Here is a 19,937-nt window from a genome sequence, read left to right as displayed (position 1 = left end):
TTGATTTTGTTTTGGGGATCTTCAGCCTATCTGTTTGTTCTCTTGCTTTTTGTTATATTTGGTCCTTGTTTCTATTTGGTCCCTGTTACATTTGTTCCTTGTTTTCACAATTCCTCTGGGGTTTTGTTGTCTTTTTTTTTTTTTTTTTTGTCCTTTTCTTTTCTCTTCCTTTTTAAATATTGTTTATATATTTCCATATCAACATTGCTCTTCTGTTGTACTGTCTTCTTTCCCCTTTCTGTTTTTTCTTTTTTTAAAAAAAACCATTCTTATCAGTTTGTTTTGTTTCTTTGCATCAGTCTTCAGTTGGCACTTTGTTTGGGTTTTGTTTTTTTGGTTTTGAGTTTTTGTTGGTTTTCTCTTTAATTGATTTCATTCTGAGATTCTTCTGTCTGGTTGTTCTAGTTCTTCATGTTTTATTGGGTTCTGTTTTTGTTTCTCTTGTGTGTTTACACATTTCCTTGTTTCAGTATTTGTTTGTTTGACTTAACTTTTTACCATTAGTCTGGGGCTTGGATAGTCTTTTTTAATCCCCTTTATTGCCAAGATGAGTAACCTGTGGGGTCTTGATTCCTTGAGGAGAAGTCAAGCCAGAAGCTCTGAGGAGGTAGCACGGAGTCCAGGATGCTAGACCACAAGAGAATCCCTGGCCACAGGGAATAATAAGCACAGAGAGCATGGATGGAGGCCTCTATCAGAGTCAAAGATCTGGTTTCACCAAACTGCCTGCAACCACCAGTACTGGATACCTCACACCAAACTACAAACAAGAAAGGAACACAAACCCACCCATCAGCACACAGACTACCTAAAGCCATACTACACTCACAGGTACCCCAAAACATACCACCTGACATGGCCCTGCTAAACAGAGGGAGAACACTCAGATCCACACATCAGAAAGCAGGCACAAGTCCCTCCCATCCGGAAGCCTACTCAAGACACTGGACAAACCCCACCACAGGGGCCAGAGAACAGAAACAAGAGGAATTACAACTAGGCAACCTAGAGCAAGGAGACCTCAAATACTGTAAATTAGACAAAATGAGAAAACAAAGAAACACCTTCCAGGCAGAGGAGCAAGAAAAAAACACACATGACCAAATAAATGAATAAGAAAAAGGCAATTTGCCTGAAAAGGAATTCAGAGTAATGATAGTAAAGATGATTCAAAATCTCAAAAACAAAATAGAGAAAATACAAGAAACATTTAATAAGGACCTACAAGAACTAAAAAGCAAACAAACAGTAATGAACAACACAATAACTGAAATTAAAAATACTCTACATGGAATCAACAGCAGAATAACTGAGGCATAAGAATGAGTAAGTGAGCTGAAAGATAGAATGGTGGAAATAACTGCCACAGAGCAGGAAAAAGAAAAAAGAATAAAAAGAAAGCAACACAGCAGGGAGGGTGGGGGGACTCGAGGGGGGGGGGAGTCAAGGAAGGGAGGGAATACAGGGATATGTGTATAAAAACAGATGATTGAATCTGGTGTACCCCCAAAAAAATAAAATAAAATAATAAAAAAAAAGAAAGAAAGGAACACAGTCTCAGAGACCTTGAGGAACACATGAAGCACACCAACATCCGAATCATAGGCATTCCAGAAGAAGAAGAAAAAAAGAAAGTGTCTGAGAAAATATTTGAAGAGATTATAGTGGAAAAATTCCCCAACATGGGAAAGGAAACAGTCAATCAAGTCCAAGAAGCACAGAGAGTCCCATACAGAATAAACCCAAGGAGAAACACACCAAGGCACAGATTAATCAAACTAACAATAACTAAACACAAAGAAAAAATATTAAAAGCAGCAAGAGAAGAGCAAAAAATAACACATAAGGAAAAACCCATGAGGATAACAGCTGATGTTTCTGCAGAAACTCTGCAGGCCAGAAGGGAGTGGCAGGATATACTGAAAGTCTTGAAAGAGAAAATTCTACAGCCAAGAATACCCTACCCAACAAGAATCTCATTCAGATTTGACAGAGAAGACAAAGGCTTTACAAGCAAGCAAAAGTTAAGAGAATTCAGCACCACCAAACCAGCCTTAGAACAATTGCTAAAGGAACTTCTCTAAGTAGGAAACACAAGAGAAGGGAAAGACGTACAAAAGCAAACCCAAAACAATTAAGAAAATGGTAATAGGAACATAATGTCAATAATTACCTTAAATGTAAGTGGATTAAATGCTCCAACCAAAAGACACAGACTGGCTGAATGGATACAAAAACAAGACCCTTATATATGCTGTCTACAAGAAACACACTTCAGACCTAAGGACACATAGACTGCAAGTGAGGGGATGGAAAAAGATATTCCATGCAAATGGAAGTCAAAAGAAAGTTGGTGTAGCTATACTTATATCAGACACATTAGACTTTAAAATAAAGACTATTACAAGAGATAAGGAAGGACACTACATAATGATCAAGGGATCAATGCAAAAAGAACATTTAACAATTGTAAATATCTATGTACCCAACACAGGAACACCTCAATATATAAGGCAAATGCTAACAGCCATAAAAGGGGAAATCGACAGTAACACAATAATAGTACAAGACTTTAACACCTCACTTACAATCAATGGACAGATCTCCAAGCAGAAAATAAATAAGGAAACACAAGCTTTAAATGACACATTAGATCAGATGGACTTAATTGATATTTATAGGACATTGCATCTAGAAGCAGCAGAATACACTTTCTTCTCAAGTGCACATGGACCATTCTCCTGGATAGATCATATTTTGGGCCACAAATTAAGCCTCAGTAAATTTAAGAGAATTGAAATCGTATGAACCATCTTTTCCGACCACAATGCCGTGAGCCTAGACATAAATTACAGGAGAAAAAACTATTAAAAAATACAAACACATGCAGGCTAAACAATATGCTATTAAACAACCAAAAGATCAATGAAGAAATCAAAGAGGAAATCAAAAAATACCTGAAAAAATGACAATGAAAACACTATGACCCAAAATCTATGGGATGCAGTTCTAAGAGGGAAGTTTACAACAATACAATCCTTCCTCAAGAAACAAGAAAATTATCAAATAAACAACCTAATCTTACACCTAAAACAATTAGAGAAAGAAAAAAAAACAGACTTAGCAGAAGGAAAGAAATCATAAAGATCAGATCAGAAATAAATGAAAAAGAAAAGTAGGAAACAATAGCAAAGATCAATAAAACCAGAAGCTACTCCTTTGAAAAGATAAACAAAATTGATAAACCATTAGCCAGACTTATCAGGAAAAAAATGGAGAAGACACAAATCAACAGAATTAGAAATGAAAAAGGAGAAGTAACAACTGACACCACAGAAATAAAAGATCATGAGAGACTACTACAAGCAAATATGTGTCAATAAATTAGATAACCTGGAAGGGATGGAAAATTCTTAGAAAAGTGCAATCTTCCAAGACTGAACCAGGAAGAAATAGAAAATATGAACAGATCAATCACAAGCACTGAAATTGAGACTGTGATTAAAAATCTCCCAACAAATAAAAGCCCAGGGCCAGATGGATTCACAGGCAAATTCTATCAAACATTTAGAGAAGAGCTAACACCTATCCTTCTCAAACTCTTCCAAAAACACCAGAAGGAGGAACACTCCCAAACTCATTCTATGAGGCCACCATCACCATGATACCAAAACCAGACAAAGATGTCACAAAAAAAGAAAATTACAGGCCAATATCATTGATGAATATAGATGCAACAGTCCTCAACAAAATACTAGCAAACAGAAACCAACAGCACATTAAAAAGATCATACACCATGATCAAGTGGGGTTTATCCCTTGAATGCAAGGATTCTTCAATATATGCAAATCAATCAATGTGATACAGCATATTAACAAACTGAAGGACAAAAACCATATGATAATCTCAATAGATGCAGAAAAAGCTTTTGACAAAATTCAACATCGATTTATGATTAAAAAAAAAAAAACTCTCCAGAAAGTGGGCATAGAAAGAAATTACCTCAACATAACAAAAGCCATATATGACAAACCAACAGCCAACACCATTCTAAATGGTGAAAAACTAAAAGCATTCCCTTTAAGAACAGGACCAAGACAAGGGTGCCCAATCTCACCACAATTATCCAACATAGTTTTGGACGTTTTAACCACAGCAATCAGAGAAGAAAATGAAATAAAAGGAATCCAAATTGAAAAAGAAGTAAATTGTCACTCTTTGCAGATGACATGATATTATACATAGAAAACCCTAAAAATGCTACCAGAAAACTGCTAGCACTAATCAATGAATTTAGTGAAGTAGCAGGATACACAATTAATGCAAAGAAAATTTCAATCCTATACACTGGTAACAAAAGATCAGAAAGAGAAAATAAGGAAACACTCCCATTTACCACTGCAACAAAAGAATAAACCTGCCTAAGGTGGCAAAAGACCTGTATACATAAAAGTATAAGACACTGATGAAAGAAATCAAAGAGGATACAAACAGATGGAGGCACATACCATGTTCTTAGATTGGAAGAATCAACATTTTGAAAATGACTATACTACCCAAAGCAATCTACAGATTCAATGCAATTGCTATCAAATTACCAATGGCTTTTTTCACAGAACTAGAACAAGAAATTTTACGATTTGTGTGGAAATGCAAAAGACTCCAAATAGCCAAAGCAATCTTGAGAAGGAAAGACAGAGTTGGTGGAATCAGGCTCCCTGACTTCAGACTATACTACAAGGCTACAGTGATCAAGACAGTATGGTACTGGCACAAAAACAGACATATAGATCAATGGAACAGAATAGAAAGCTCAGAGATAAACCCACACACATATGGGCACCTTATCTTGACAAAGGAGGCAAGAATACACAATGGAAAAGAGACAGCCTCTTCAATAAGTGATGCTGAGAAAAGTGGACAGCTACATGTCAAAGAATGAAATTAGAACACTTCCTAACACCATACACAAAAATCAACTCCAAATGGATTAAAGACCTAAATATAAGGCCAGACACTATAAAACTCCTAGAGGAAAACATAGGCAGAACACTCTATGACATAAATCAAAGCAAGATCCTTTTTGACCCACCACCTAGAATAATGGAAAAAAATCAAAAATAAACAAATGGGACCTAATGAAACTTAAAAGCTTTTGCACAGAAAAAGAAACCATAAACAAGACAAGAAGACAACCCTCAGAATGGGAGAAAATATTTGACAGTGAAGCAATGGACAAAGGATTAACCTCCAAAATATACAAGCAGCTCATGCAGCTCAACATCAAAAAAGCAAACAACCCAATCCAAAAATGGGCAGAAGACCTAAATAGATATTTTTCCAAAGAGGACATGCAGATGGCTAACAAACACATGAAAAGATGCTCAACATCACTAATCATTAGAGGAAAGCAAGTCAAAGCCACAATGAGGTGTCACCTCACATTGGTCAGAATGGCCATCATCCAAAAATCTAGAAACAATAAATGCTGGAGAGGGTGTAGAGAAAAAGGAGCCCCCCAGCACTGTTTGTGGGAATGTAACTTGGTACAGCCACTATGGGAAACAGTTTGGAGGTTCCGTAAAAAACTAAAAATAGAACTACCATATGACCCAGCAATCCCACTCCTGGGCATATACCTGGAGAAAACCATAATTCAAAAAGATACATGTACCACAATATTCACTGCAGCGTTATTTACAATAGCCAGAACATGGAAGCAACCTAAATGTCCATCAACAGATGAATAGATAAAGAAGATGTGGCACATGTATACAATGGGATATTACTCAGCCATAAAAAGGAATGAAATTGAGTTATTTGTAGTGAGGTGGATAGACCTAGAGTCTGTCATACAGAGTGAAGTAAGACAGAAAGAGAAAAACAAATACCATATGTTAACGCATATATATGGAATCGAAAAAAATGGTACTGATGAACCCAGTGGCAGGGCAAGAATAAAGATGCAGATGTAGAGAATGGACTTGAGGACACGGCAGGGGGTGGGGCGAAGGGGAATCTGGGACAAAGTGAAAGATTAGCATTGACATAGATACACTACCAAATGTAAAACAGCTAGTGGGAGGCTGCTGCATAACACAGGGAGGTCAACTCGATGATTGGCAATGACTTAGAGGGGTGGGATAGGGAGGGTGGGAAGGAGTCATGGGAGGAAGCCGATATGGGAATATATACATAAATACAGCCGATTCACTATGTTGTACAGCAGAAACTAGCAAACAGTGTAAAGCAATTATACTCCAATAAAGAGCTAAAAAAAAAAAAAAAGAATGTGGTTCATTAAAGGACACCATATCATTAAGAAAATGAAAATAAAAGACCAAGGGTTAAACGCACAAAATAAATAACATTAATTTGCACCCAAAGTCATTGTCATGGTAATTTGGAGCACCATATTTGTAATAGTCAAGAACTGGAAACAAATCTCTACCATCTACTGTCGAATGGATCAATATGTGGTCACGTGATCATTCAAAGGAATACTCTGCAGTAACAAAAATGAATAAAGTGCTGCTATAAACAATATCATGGGTAAATCCCAAATATAATGTTGAGTCGAAGAAGTTAGACACAAAAGAAAACATACTGCATGATTTTATATAAAGTTCAAAAGCTGATAAAATATTCTATGGTCATAGAAGTTAGGTAAGCGGTTTTTGCTTGGTGAAGAGGGAGGGCATAGCTATGGGAAGGCAACAATGACTGTTGTTGTGCTGATAATGTTCTCTCTGTTGATCTCGGTTGGGGTACATGAGTGAAGTATAGACGTATTACTTATACATTGTTTTCTATCATTATATGTAAATAATAATGTTTCTTAAAAACATATTGTTCCCCTTAACATTTCTTGCCCTGACCTGAAAAATGAATGAACAGTGAGAAGAACCATATTTCACCATGAAATATCTTAGATTTGAAGCCAGTTTTCAAACACACTCTGTCTTAGGGACATTTCATTCAAGGAGCATCCCTCTCTAGTACCTGAGCAGATCACAGAGGCTGTGTTTCCATGGCTGCAGTCAGGAACACCCAGGGCAGTCACAGGGCAACTCCACAAGGAGGACTCAGCCCCCGAGCAGTGAAATCGGGCTTTTGAGATCTTATCACTTCCTTCCACAAAGTGTGCTCCTTTTGGGGTGGACATAGCGACTCCACAGCCAAGCTGATGACAGACAACATTGGCATTGGCCAAACTCCAGTGGGAGGCACAGAGCGCTCTCCATTGTCCAGAAATATTCACCTCCACTTGCCCCTCACACTGAGAGGTGCCGTTTTTCATGAGCCGGACTTCTGCATACACTGAAGAAGACAGGATTTCAGCAAAATCTTATGGTTTTCTCACATGAACAGGGTAAGCAAGGAGGTTAGAGTCCTGGTCTGCATCTCACCTGAACAGACAAGGTGAGCAGCTCCACTGTGGTGACAAGTGCCCCCCGGACAGGGCACTCTGGGGCAGGACCAGAGCTCAGGCTCCTCCCCATTGCACCTGAACTCTTCAGCCCACACCCAGCCCCCTGACTCTCTGAAGGGCACATGTCCCAGGACAGACACAGCCTTGCCACATCCCAGCTCTGCACAGATGACCTGGGCAGTGGGGAGTGTAAAGTTCCCATCAGGCACCGGGGTCCAGCCTTTTCCAGAACGCACTTCTACTCGCCCTGAGCAGGGTCCATCCCCCTCAGCTAGATGCACAAACCCTAAGAGAAAAACAACAACAACAACAAGAAAACCAGTGAGTGTTCAGGATCCCGGCTTGGCAGTTGGAAACAACGTGTCACAAGCAATGGTGTGAAAGCTTTTATATTCCAGGAGTGGTGCATGGAGAGAGAATCTGACAGTTATTGTCAGAATTGCATTTTCAGGAGCAAGTTTCTGAAGAGAGGTCCAGAAGGATTTCCAGGGTCAGTTTGGAACAGCTGATTTCCAAGAATGTGTGTTTTGAGGTTGGTTAGGAATGTGAATTCCTCATCCAGGGGCCTAGAAACTACAGGGCCCAAGAAAACTGTACAGTAGTGGGCATCAAACTTGGGTGCAGAGCTGAACTAACCCAGAGTGAAAAAGATCCATGGGATTCAAAAGGTTAGAGGCCTAAGAGGCAGACAAGGTTAGAAGGCCATCCTGAGATTTCTGGGATTAGAATTCTGGCCAGTTTTCTCTCAGGAGCCAATACTCAAGTCGCTGAGAATAGGGAAAGTCATGAGAGCTGGATCTGTGGGTGCACACCAAACTGCCCACAGACTTACGGCTCAAGGGAAGACATCTAGATATTATAACATGTCTACTTTTATGATTTCACATATATTTCTCATAATTTTTGATGATGAAAAATTCTTAGGCGTCTGGATTGTGAAAAGAAGTTTTCCACAGATGAGTTTGGATATTAAGAAAGCTCAGAGTCATAGGAGAAGAAGGGACTGGTCCCAGCCATCTTTCTTGAAAGCCTAGGATTTATCAATGAACCTGGGCGAGAGTGAGTTCTCAGAGGGATTATGCAAAAGAGCTGAGTTTGTTGATTACTTCATACTAGGGGTTTTTCTTCCAAGATATGGGAATTTTAGCAAATTCTAAGCAGTGATGGTAATTTAATGTATTTTAATCCTATCTGTATGCTAACTGCCCATTTCTTTCCTATTCGTATTCATGAGAAATAGTCAATATGCTGTAAAAAAGGAGAGTGAGAGGAAGAGAGCAGAGCACAAACAGCCATGTAAAATTTAGAGACTTGCAAATCACAAAAGCCTCAATGTGGATGAAAAATAGAAAGATTTGGGAAAATATTTGTCCAACAAGTTTTTAACACATTGTATCCCCTATGCTCCTCCCATCCGCCACCTAACTCTGCTACCCTTTCCCGTTTCTCCCACTGCAGACAACAAAAAACAGTCTTAAGAGCTACAAATGGATAGAAAGGAGACTCTAAAAGGGAAGAACTTCTGTGGACGTGGAGTGCGAGTGGGGTGTGTGGTAGGTTAAATTGGGAGTGAGTGGAATATGAAACTGCACTTGATCTTAGCCAAAAGGCCGAGAAGCGATGGAGTATGAAACTGAAAGAGACCAAAGAAAAGATTCATATTCATAATCATGACTTGGTCCTTTAGGGATCATATTTTGGATGGAGAATAGGTAATCCAATGAAAAAAATAAAACCTCACATCATAAAGAGCAAATTTTTTAATACACTTGCCTGGTTTCTGAATCTGCTCATGATTACTACGTACATGGTGGAATTCTTTCTGGTAAAGAACTCTGATTGCGTAAGTATGTGAACTTTGAAACAAATGTTATGGAGGTTCAGAAAGAATGTTTTAACGGAATAAAAATCTACTACAGAGAGCAGGAGAGAGAAGGAAAGACACCACAGAAGTTAAAGTATTGAAGGATTAGCTTGACCACTTGTACGAGAATGAATGCTGAGGGCTTCCTAGGTGGCACAGTGGTTGAGAATCCGCCTGCCAATGCAGGGGACACAGGTTCAATCCCTGCTCCAGGAAGATCCCACATGCTGCAGAGCAACTAAGCCCATGCACCACAACTATTGAGCCTGTGCTTTCGAGCCCGTGAGCCACAACTATTGAGCCCACGTGTTGCAACTACTGAAGCCCACGCACAACTATTGAGCCCATGTGCTTCAACTACTGAAGCCCACGTGCCTAGAGCCTGTGATCCACAGCAAGAGAAGCCACAGCAATGAGGAGTCTGCTCACCACAATGAAGAGTAGCCCCCACTCACCGCAACTAAAGAAAGAAGACCCCACACAGCCAATAAATTAATTAATTTTAAAAAAAAAGAAAGAATGGCGAGAGGATAACCTGCTTGCCTATTATTATTTATCCATTTCCATCTCCCCAGAGAGGCCCAAGTTAGGACCCCAGTCTGGTCTGGTTGGGAGTTTGGTCATAAGCTACACATTTTAATTAAAGCATTTTTGCTTAACAGGTTGTTAGTTTCTATACGAATCCCATGAGATTACAAATTTAGAAAGAACAAGAAAGAAATATTTCTTGTTTGCTGCTTTATGTACCCTGATATATGTTAAATACTCAGATATATGTTGAATAATCAATAAAGTCTTATACATATTAGGAAAGAGTCTTCTAAGATAATTATTTCTTTTTTATTTTCTACATGATTTTAAAATTTACATAGAAAAATATATGTGTGTGCAGATTGCAAGAAAATTTATGAAATAGAAGGCTGATGTGAGTGGATAAAGGTATTAAATATAATAAAGATATATCTTTGTCTGGTCTCTTGCTGTAGAGACACCCTGCATCCTCAGGCACACACAGCATCCTCCACACCACACCCGGACCCTCAGTACTGCTCAGAGAACCCCACATGCACCTTTGTCAGCTCCCATCACCCTTTCCCTCCCTCCCAGCTACTATGACTCTCTTCCATCTTCTTTAAAAATTACGTTTGTCCCCTTACTCCTATTCCTATCAAACCCCCAAATGCAATTCTCTTATGAAACTGAAGTCATCAAGTGTAAACTATATAATCTCTTACTATAAAACAGAAATTCATATTTTATTGCCTCCACCATTGACTTGTCAGTGCATGGGTAAGTGTTCCTTCAAAGTTTTGGTTTATACACGTTTGTTTGTTTGTTTGTTTGTTTGTTGGCTGTGTTGGGTCTTTGTTGCTGCCCGCAGACTTTCTCTAGTTGCAGTGAGCAGGGGCTACTCTTCATGCAGTGTGTGGTCTTCTCATTGCTGTTGGCATCTCTTGTTGGGGAGCACAGGCTCTAGGCACGTGGACCTCAGTAGTTGTGGCACGTGGGCTCAATAGTTGTGGCGCATGGGCTTAGTCACTCAGCAGCCTGTGGGATCTTCCCGGACCGGGGCTATCCCCTGCATTGGCAGGTGGATTCTTAACCACTGCACCACCGGGGAAGCCCCTATACAGATGTTTTAAGAGAAAAAATGAACAGAGAATCTTTGCTAGTAACGAAGGAAGGAGAACCTATGACTCAGAGGACTTCATCCACAGTTCTCTGGTCATACCAGCCAAAGAGGTATGAATATTTACATCTAAATTCTCAAAGGAGATTTGCAATTTGGCACAAATCTATAAATTCCTCTCTGATTTGTTTAATGATATCCTCTAGACCACCACTTCTACTAACCTAGTGTAGAACAATGTCTCACACTATACGTACAGAAACAACTCCACCAAGGAAGGCACATCCTCAGTTTTCTCCCTCCTTCCCTTAGTCTCACTATGCAAAGGAGTGTGTGTGTGGTGACCTGCAAATATTCCACTGTTCCAAAAAATGATTTATAAAAAAACTTATGGAGATAGATTTTAATTGGGATAATAAATTAAACTATGTCAGGTAAGATCACTAGAGAAGAAAGAGCAGAGACTTACAAGAGGAAAGTAAATGAAGCCCATCACTCACAGATGGTGTATGCACTCAGGGAGGATATGTAGATGTCTCTGACCTCTCTAGCCCATCCTTCTCCTATTGCCCCAGTGATCAGACACCAGCTTTCTTGGAACTTTCCATTCTCTCAGCCACTAGACAATGCACTGACCGTACCTGAGCAGATGACTCCTGCATCCTCGACATGCTGGCAGTCGTGCTGTCCCCAGCCCCGGGAAGGGCACCCCCACACGTGGGACTCCTTTCCTCCGCAATTCAATTCATCCAGCCAGATGGGCCCTGATCCCGCCCCGAAGTGAGCAGACCCCGTGGCATTGAGGGCTTCTCCACAGCCCAGCTGCCTGCACACCACGTGGGCATCGTCCAGGTCCCAGCCGTCACCACAGATGGTGCCCCAGGAGCCCTGGTGAAGGATCTCCACTCTCCCGGCGCAGCGACCGCCCCCGTCCACCAGGCGGAGCTGTCCGCTGTCTGAGGAGAGAGAAATGGGACAATGGGGCATTGACACAGGGAATGAGAAGGGTCCTCGGGTCCTGTAGGACCCTCACCTGAGCAATAGGCGGCGCTCTCTTCTGAGGCTGCAGATTGGTTCAGACAGTGAGTCGTCGCACTGGGGCACCACCTGGGTCTGGTTTTTTTATAGCAGTGATAAGAAAACAAAAGGTTAAAAATGGGCAAAAACAGGAAATACTACTCTAGTGAATAGTCTGAGACAGAAAGTGTTACCCAGGTCATATCAAAGTTACCCTTCTGACTTGTAGAGTTCTGCATAGCATCTGAGAAAGACACATAGGAAATGTTAGTCTCTTTACCCTGACCAGTTAAAGGAGATCAGAGTCACAGGAATGGGCTGGCAGCTGGATGGATTCCTTATAAACCACACACACTTTGCTGCCGTTGACCTAAGAGTTAAACAGATTAGATCAAAGGGAGTGGAGTCAGGAACTGGCCTCATCAGAAGCCTCAGGGAGCAGCCATGAATCCTCTACCATTTAGAAGTTCTCCTTTGTATCGTCACTCAGGACTGAAAAGCAAATGACCTGTGAGATGCCATGGTTTACCCCAGCATATTTCATGTATTCTAGGCTTCAGACTCCAGATCTGGATACTTAGTTTCAAAAAAATGTAATCTCTTTGAGCAGACTGGACAACCTTGCATGAGAAATGATGGCAGATGATATTGATATTGGCCAGATTCCACTGGGAATCAGAGAATGTTGCATCTTCTCCCAAATAAATATAATCTTTCCTTGGACTTCATGTCAGGAATCACTATTTTCAACATTTGAGGTTACTTGTTCTTTAAGGGGAAAATGAATTTCTAACTTTACCACAGAGCAGAAATAGGCTATATTCCTGCTCTAAAAGCATCCAAACAAACAATATTGACAGACACACTGTATTATTCTCTCCTTTTATGCATAAACAGTGATGTCAAGAAAGGTTAAATAATGTCTATTAGTGTTGCATTTTAAGTAATGATGAAGTAGAGAAGAAAACCTAAAATCTTCTACTTCCATGAAGAATGGAGGAGTTCACAGCAGACCAGTGGTCTTGCCAGATACAACTTTAAAAGCCAGAAAATGTTAAAAAAAAAAAAAAAAGTAAATGTATTAGATATTTGTGGACACAACATGGACTAAATATGCTACAATTTTAAAGAGTGGAGATCATTTCAATGTTAGCCAAGGATCTGCAGGTTCTTTTTCTCTGTGGGACTTTCCCAAATTGGTGTATAGGTCAACGGCTCAGGATCTGGGCTCAGGCAAGCAGAGGACTCCTGCTGGGACAGAGAAGCCAGCATAATTTCGGGGTTACCTGGTGCTGGAGTGACAGTTTGGAGCCTTGAGAGCCACTCTCCCATAGCAGGTTTCTCCTCAAATATCTGCCCAGTATACAAGCTGTGAAGGGCAGGAGGTCAAAGAACTATGTCAAAAATCTTGGAAAGCAGAGTGGCTATTCCCTCATTCTCTTGGGTACTGAGCTACCAAAACATCCAGGCTCTCAACTGAAATCTCTAAAAACTCTGGCCATAGGGACAGAAAAATCAGGAGTAGACTTACAAGACTGTAACCCAGACTTGTTACAGCTCATTTCTAAGCAATATTTAGATATTTGAGTGATCTGCATCCCTTCTACTACCTGCTTAACAAAACAGAATATGAATCCTTTCAGGTGTTAGAAAATATATCTGGAGCATCTTATTTTTTCATACACAATCTCTAGCATTCAATAAAAGATTACATGGCATATGAAGAGATGGGAATGACATGACAAATTAACAAAGGGAAAAAAAGAAGATAAGAGAAGACAGAGACACACATGATAGAGATGTTGGAGTTAGCAGATAAGAATTTTAACTATGATCAATGTATTTAGGAAAAAAGACAATAAACAGGTGGAAAGATGAACAAATTTAACAAATAATTGTAACTATAAAAATCAAAGGAACAGGTGCCAACTAAAAATAAAATGTCTAGAATTAAGAATTGAATGAATAGATTTAAAAGAATTTTACATAGAACTCAATACAAAATTAGTGACTTAGAGGAGTCCTAGAAATGAGAGATAAGAAGGAGGAGGAGGAGGAGGAGAGAAACAGAGACAGAGAGACTGAGCAGAATATTTGAAGATATAATAATGGAGAATTTTTTAAATGGATGGAAGGGTATGAAAACCCCCACATCCTAGTAAAGCTGCTTAAAATCAAAGGAAATAAGGAAAATCTGGAATAAGAGATTTGTTTAATACAGAAAAAGGGAAAAAAGGAGAGAAAAAAAGAACATAAAGCAGGTGAGTCAATTAAAAGCAAATGGTAGATACTAACCCAACAATATCAGTAATTGCATTTACTGATAATAGATGCATTAGATACTTCAAATTAAAGCCAGTCTAGATAAGATAATAAAATTCATGTAAATGCTACCTGCAAGCTACTTATCTTATATAGGAGGGCAAAGAAAGGTTGAAAGTAAAATGATGGGGAAAATGTATATACTATGTGAATACTAACGGTAAGAAAACTGGAATAGCTATATCAATGTCACAGAAAGTAGACTTTAAGGCAACATGTGCTAATTGAATTAAAGAGGGTATTTGCATTATTATAATGGGATAAGTCCTTAATAAAGATATTATAAATATCACAATCCAAGAAAGATGTCAAAACTTTGACATCTTTGAAATATAGAACAATACTTGGCAGAATGAAAAGAAGAAATAGACAAAATCACAATCAAAATAGGGGAACTTTAACATATCTTTTCCATAGCATGCAGACCACGCATACAAAAAAGAAAGAAGAATATAGTAGACGTAAAACAATGCAATCAACACATGTATAGAACAATGCACCCGACAATGAAAGAGTTCACATTGTTGTAAATGCACTAGGAACATTTATCAAAATGACCATATGATAGGACAAAAACTTTGAGATAACTGAATTCATACAGAGTATTTACTCTGACCACAGTGAAGTTAAGAATTAATAAGAAAATATACTTAGCAATCCCTATTTGGGGAAATTAAGCAACACCCTGACTAAAAAATACCTGGGTCTGGGAATAAATTTAAAAATTAGAAAATATTGAGAAATAACAATAATAAAGGTATGGTGTAACTAAATTCTTCTGAAGCCACTAAAGTAGTGCCTAAGGGAAATTTATACCCTAGATTTAGAAAAGAAGGAAGACTGAAAATGAAAAAAAATGTAAGCTTCCATTTAAGAAACCAGGAGATGAGAAAATAAAGACTGAAGGACATAGAACGTTGGGGTTAATAAAGAAAAGAACAAAAATTAATGAAAGGGGCTTCCTAGGTGGCACAGTGGTTAAGAATCTGCCTGCCAATGCAGAGGTCACAGGTTCGATCCCAGCTCCAGGAAGATCCCACATGCCACGGAGCAACTAAGCCCGTGTGCCAAAAAAAACAAAAACAAAAACAAAAACTTAAAAAAAAATTAATGAAAAAGAAGGTAAGCGTAAGATGGAGAAAATAAAGGAAAACCTTTCAAACGTGGCTCTTTGAAAATTGATAAACACCAGGCAATGCTAATCAAGAGCAGAGAGAAAATGAAGTTAATAATACCAGGAATGAAAAGGGACATCATTATAAATCATACAGAGTTTTGGTCATTTTATTGAAATACAATTTACACATTTAATGTGGATCAATACTCAGAAAAGTTTCAATCTCTACCCAACCTTGCCAACACTTGTCTTTTTTTTTTTTTAAATCATAGCCATCTGACAGGTGTGAGGTGATATTTCTTGTGGTTTTGACTTACATTTCCCTGATGATTAGCGATGTCAAGCACCTTTTCATATAACTGTTGGCTATTTGTATGTCTTCTTCGGAGAAATGTCTATTCAAGTCCTTGGCCAATTTTTTAATCATGTTATTAGGGATTTTTGTTGTTGTTGTTTTTGTTTTGCTCTTGAATTATAGGAGTTCCTTATATATTTTGGAAATTAACCCCTTATATGGTTTGCTGTAAATTGCCTTTTCACTGTATTGTTGTTTCCTTTGCTGTGCAGAAGCTTTTCAGTTTTATATATTCCCACTTGTCTATTTTTGCCTGTTCTTTTGATGTCATATCCATGAAAACATGAAACAATGCATTTTTATCTTGTGATGGAACTAAGGTATCTTACATATCTAAAGTGTAATTCTTATCTGGTGATATTACACCATCACACACAGTAAAATAGACTCAGATAATACAACAAGGTTTTAAATATTATTTAGTGGAATTGTAAAATTATTTGCAGAAAATAAAATGATTAAAAGTTATTTTGAGAAGCAGAATGGCATTTGAAACATTGCATAAAGGCAGAAATCATAAAAGTAAAGCATTGTAGATTTAATCACATAACCCCCTCACACATACATAATCCTAAAAACATATGCAAAAAATGGGAGGAAATATTTACAAAAACATGTAAGTAAAACAGTAAATGATGTTAGTTTATAGAGAGTTCCTATAAATAGGAAAATTTAAAACATTCTAGAGAAAAAATAAAAATGGTAATGAAAGATATCATAAAGATATCTTAAAGATATCTGAAATAACTTAAAATACTTACTTCTTTATCACTCCCCACATCCTACAAATATAAACACAGACATCTATGTATGTACACACAAACACACACACACACACACACCCGTGAATGAAAGTTCCACTAGAGGAAGGACCTTGCACATCCTATTCACCCTGCTTTTCTGCTATTAGGGCAGTACCTGAACATTGTATGCACTCATTCAACAAGAATGTATGGATAACCTTTTCTAAATACCATGATAGGGACTTGACAAATATTTATTGAATAAATGAGTAGATGAATAAAATTCAGTGGAATAGAATTCCTTTAAATCTATGCTAATCAGCAAAACAATAAAGCAAATATAATTTAATAGCAATGGCTTGTGATAATAAATAGTGCATATAAAAATAATTAGTCCATAAGCACAGAATTAATTTATATTCAGTTTCACTTACATAATTTTAATGAAAAATTATTAAATAGATTTTAAGCTACTCTTATCTATTATTCAGTATGACATGTAGGCAATTGTATCGAAAACAATAACATACTTAGAAATAAATTGAACCAAGGAGGTGAAAGTCCCATACACTGAAAACTATGACACTGATGAAAGATATTGAAGAAGACACAAATAAATGGAAAGATATTTTGTGCTCATGGATTGGAAGACCTAATGGTGTTAAAATGCTACTACTACACAATGCAATCTACAGATTCACTGCAATCCTTATCAAAATTCCAATGGAAATTTTCAGAGATATGGAACAAACAATCCTAAAATTTGTATGGAAACACAAAAGACCCCAAATAGCCAAAGCAATCTTGAGAAACAAGAACAATGCTGGCAGTGTCATGCTTCCTGATTTAAAACTATATTACAAAGCTACATTAATCAAAACAGTATGGTATTGGTATGAAAATGGATACAGAGATCAATGGAACAGAATAGAGAACCCTGAAATAAACCCAAGTATATATGGTCAATTAACTTTTGACAATGGAGCCAAGAATATACAATGGGGAAAGGACAGTCTCTTCAATAAATGGTGTTGGGAAAACTGCACAGCTACGTGCAAAAGAATGAAACTGGACCACTATCTTACACCATTCACAAAAATTAACTCAAAATAAGTTGAAGACTTGATCATAAGTCCTGAAGCCATAAAAACCCTAGAAGAAAAAATAGGAAAAAAAGGTCCTTGACATCAGTCTTCGGGATGACTTTTTGGATTTGATGCAAAAGTAACAAAAGCAAAAATAACCAAGTGGGACTATATAAAACTTAAAAACTTCTGCACAAAGGAAACCATCAACAAAATGAAAAGGCAATCTATGGAATTAGAGGAAATATTTGCAAATTATATTTTTGATAAGGGTTAATATCCAAAATACTTAAAGAACTCATACAACTCAATAGCAAAAACCAAACAAGCTGATTTTAAAATGGGCAAACGACCTGATTAGACATTTTTGTCAAAGAAAACATACAGTTGGCCAACAGGTACATGGAAAAGTGTGCAACATTATTAATCATCAGGAAAATGCAAAACAAACTCACAATGAAATATCACCTCACAGAATTGCTTTTATCAAAAAGACAAGAAATAACAAGAGTTGGTGAGAATGTGGAGTGAAGGGAAAGCTTGTGCACAGTTGAGGGGGAGGTATGTTGATGCAGCCCCTATGGAAAACAGTACTGAAGGTCCTCAAAAATTAAAAATAGAACTGCTGTATGATTTAGCAATTTCTCCTTTGGGTATTTATCTGAAGGAAATGAAAACACTTTCTTGAAAAGATATGTGCAACCCGATGTTCACTGCAGCATTATTTACAATAGACAAACAACGTAAGTTTTCAATGACAGATGAATGGATAAAAAAGTGCGATATGTATATATATCCAACTACAAAAAAGAAGAAAATCTTGCCATTTTCAACAACATGAATGGACATTAAGGGCATTATGCTAAATGAGGTAAATCAGACAGAGAAAGAAAAATACCATGTGATCTCATTTATATGTGGATTCTTAAAACAAATACAAAAAAATGAGTTCAGAGATGCAGAAAACAGTTTGGTGGTTGTTAGAGGTGGGTTGGTATGAGCAAAATAGGTGAAGGTAGTCAAAAGTTACAAACCTCCAGTTCTAAAATGAATGTCATGAGGATGTAATGTACACTATGGTGACTACAGTTAATACTGTATCATGCGTTTGAAAGTTGATAAGAAAATACATCTTAAAAGTTCTCATTATAAGAAAAAATTGTAACTATATATGCTGATGGATATTACTAGACTTATAGTGATGATCATGTCCCAATATGTACAAATATGTAAACATTATGTTGTACACCTGAAACTAATATAATGTTATGTGTATAATATGTCAATTAAAAATTTTTAAAAACAAGTCTGGAACATGTGGATTAAATCAGCTCCTTCCAAACTTCATTTGTAGACCCAACTTAAACTTTTCACTTAGATTTGAAAACATAAAATCTCACTACTAACATTCTACAAGGTTAGGACAGACACAGAAACAAACAGTAAGTCACCTGCACAGGAGATATAGGCTTCATCCTGTGGAGAGCATGAACTGTAATTCCAAGGGTGAGAAGGACACTGCCAGAGAGAGGTATCAGTTTTCCGGCACTGGATTCCATCTACCCACCGGGGTCTAGAACCTTCCCTAAGAGCAACAGAAGAGTTGAGGGTTCCACTGTTCCCACAGCCAAGTTGTCTGCAGATGATGGACAAGGTGATTTCTTCCATGGGGTTGTGGCAGACACTGCCCCAGGTCCCGTTGTAGAAAACTTCCAGCCACCCAGCACACTCCTGGTCCTCGCTCACCACCCTGAGGGCCAGGAACTCTGAAATTGAAAGGAAGGAAACAGGACACAGTGAGCACTCCACTCAGTGGTCTAGGTTTCCCTCTCTCCCAGAAATTGTGAACACTCATCCCTGACTCTGTTAATGAGACACATACTAGGTGACAAGACTGAAATAAGTCTCACTTTTACATGACTTTGTCCATTAGTAACAGTCTTTCTATTCCTACCATAGTGATGCAATGGGTATAAACTGAGAGGAAGACCAACCTGGGTGGGCATTTTGCAGGAAAGAGGAGCTGAATCCTGCTTCCCGAAGAAACCTCTAAAAGAGTGTGTGAAAGGGATGTGATGTGGACATTGGAGGTAGGCAGAATAATGGACCTGCAAATGTCCACATCCCAATCCCTGGAACCTGTGAATATGTTACCTTACCTGGCAAAAGTCACTTTAAATATATGATTAATCTAAGGACTTTGGGATGGTGAGATTGACCACGAGAGCCCAGGCTAATCACATCCTTAGACCCACTATCCTTAAAAGTGGAATAACCTTCCTGGCTCTAGCTAGAGGGAGATGTGACTGTGGATAATGGTTAGAGACAAGCAGCACTGCTGGTCTGATGGTGAATGAAGGCGGCTATGAGC

The 19,937-nt window shown here is 38.2% G+C and overlaps 1 protein-coding gene across 1 annotated transcript in view; it reads right to left on the bottom strand.

Moving 5' to 3' along the window:
• The window catches only part of LOC130843076 (uncharacterized), a 280,003-nt gene that overhangs the window by 157,449 nt on the left and 102,617 nt on the right, over positions 1-19,937 (bottom strand). Inside the window, 4 exon segments of the mRNA XM_057719733.1 lie at positions 7,004-7,321; positions 7,411-7,719; positions 11,569-11,955; positions 19,018-19,332. Of these exon segments, the coding sequence (XP_057575716.1) occupies positions 7,004-7,321; positions 7,411-7,719; positions 11,569-11,955; positions 19,018-19,332 (1,329 nt within the window).

The sequence above is a fragment of the Hippopotamus amphibius genome, unplaced genomic scaffold, assembly GCF_030028045.1.
Source record: "Hippopotamus amphibius kiboko isolate mHipAmp2 unplaced genomic scaffold, mHipAmp2.hap2 H_2, whole genome shotgun sequence".
NCBI lineage: Eukaryota > Metazoa > Chordata > Mammalia > Artiodactyla > Hippopotamidae > Hippopotamus > Hippopotamus amphibius.
The sequence above is the reverse complement of the archived record's forward strand: the minus strand, read 5'-3'. Positions and strand labels throughout refer to the sequence as shown.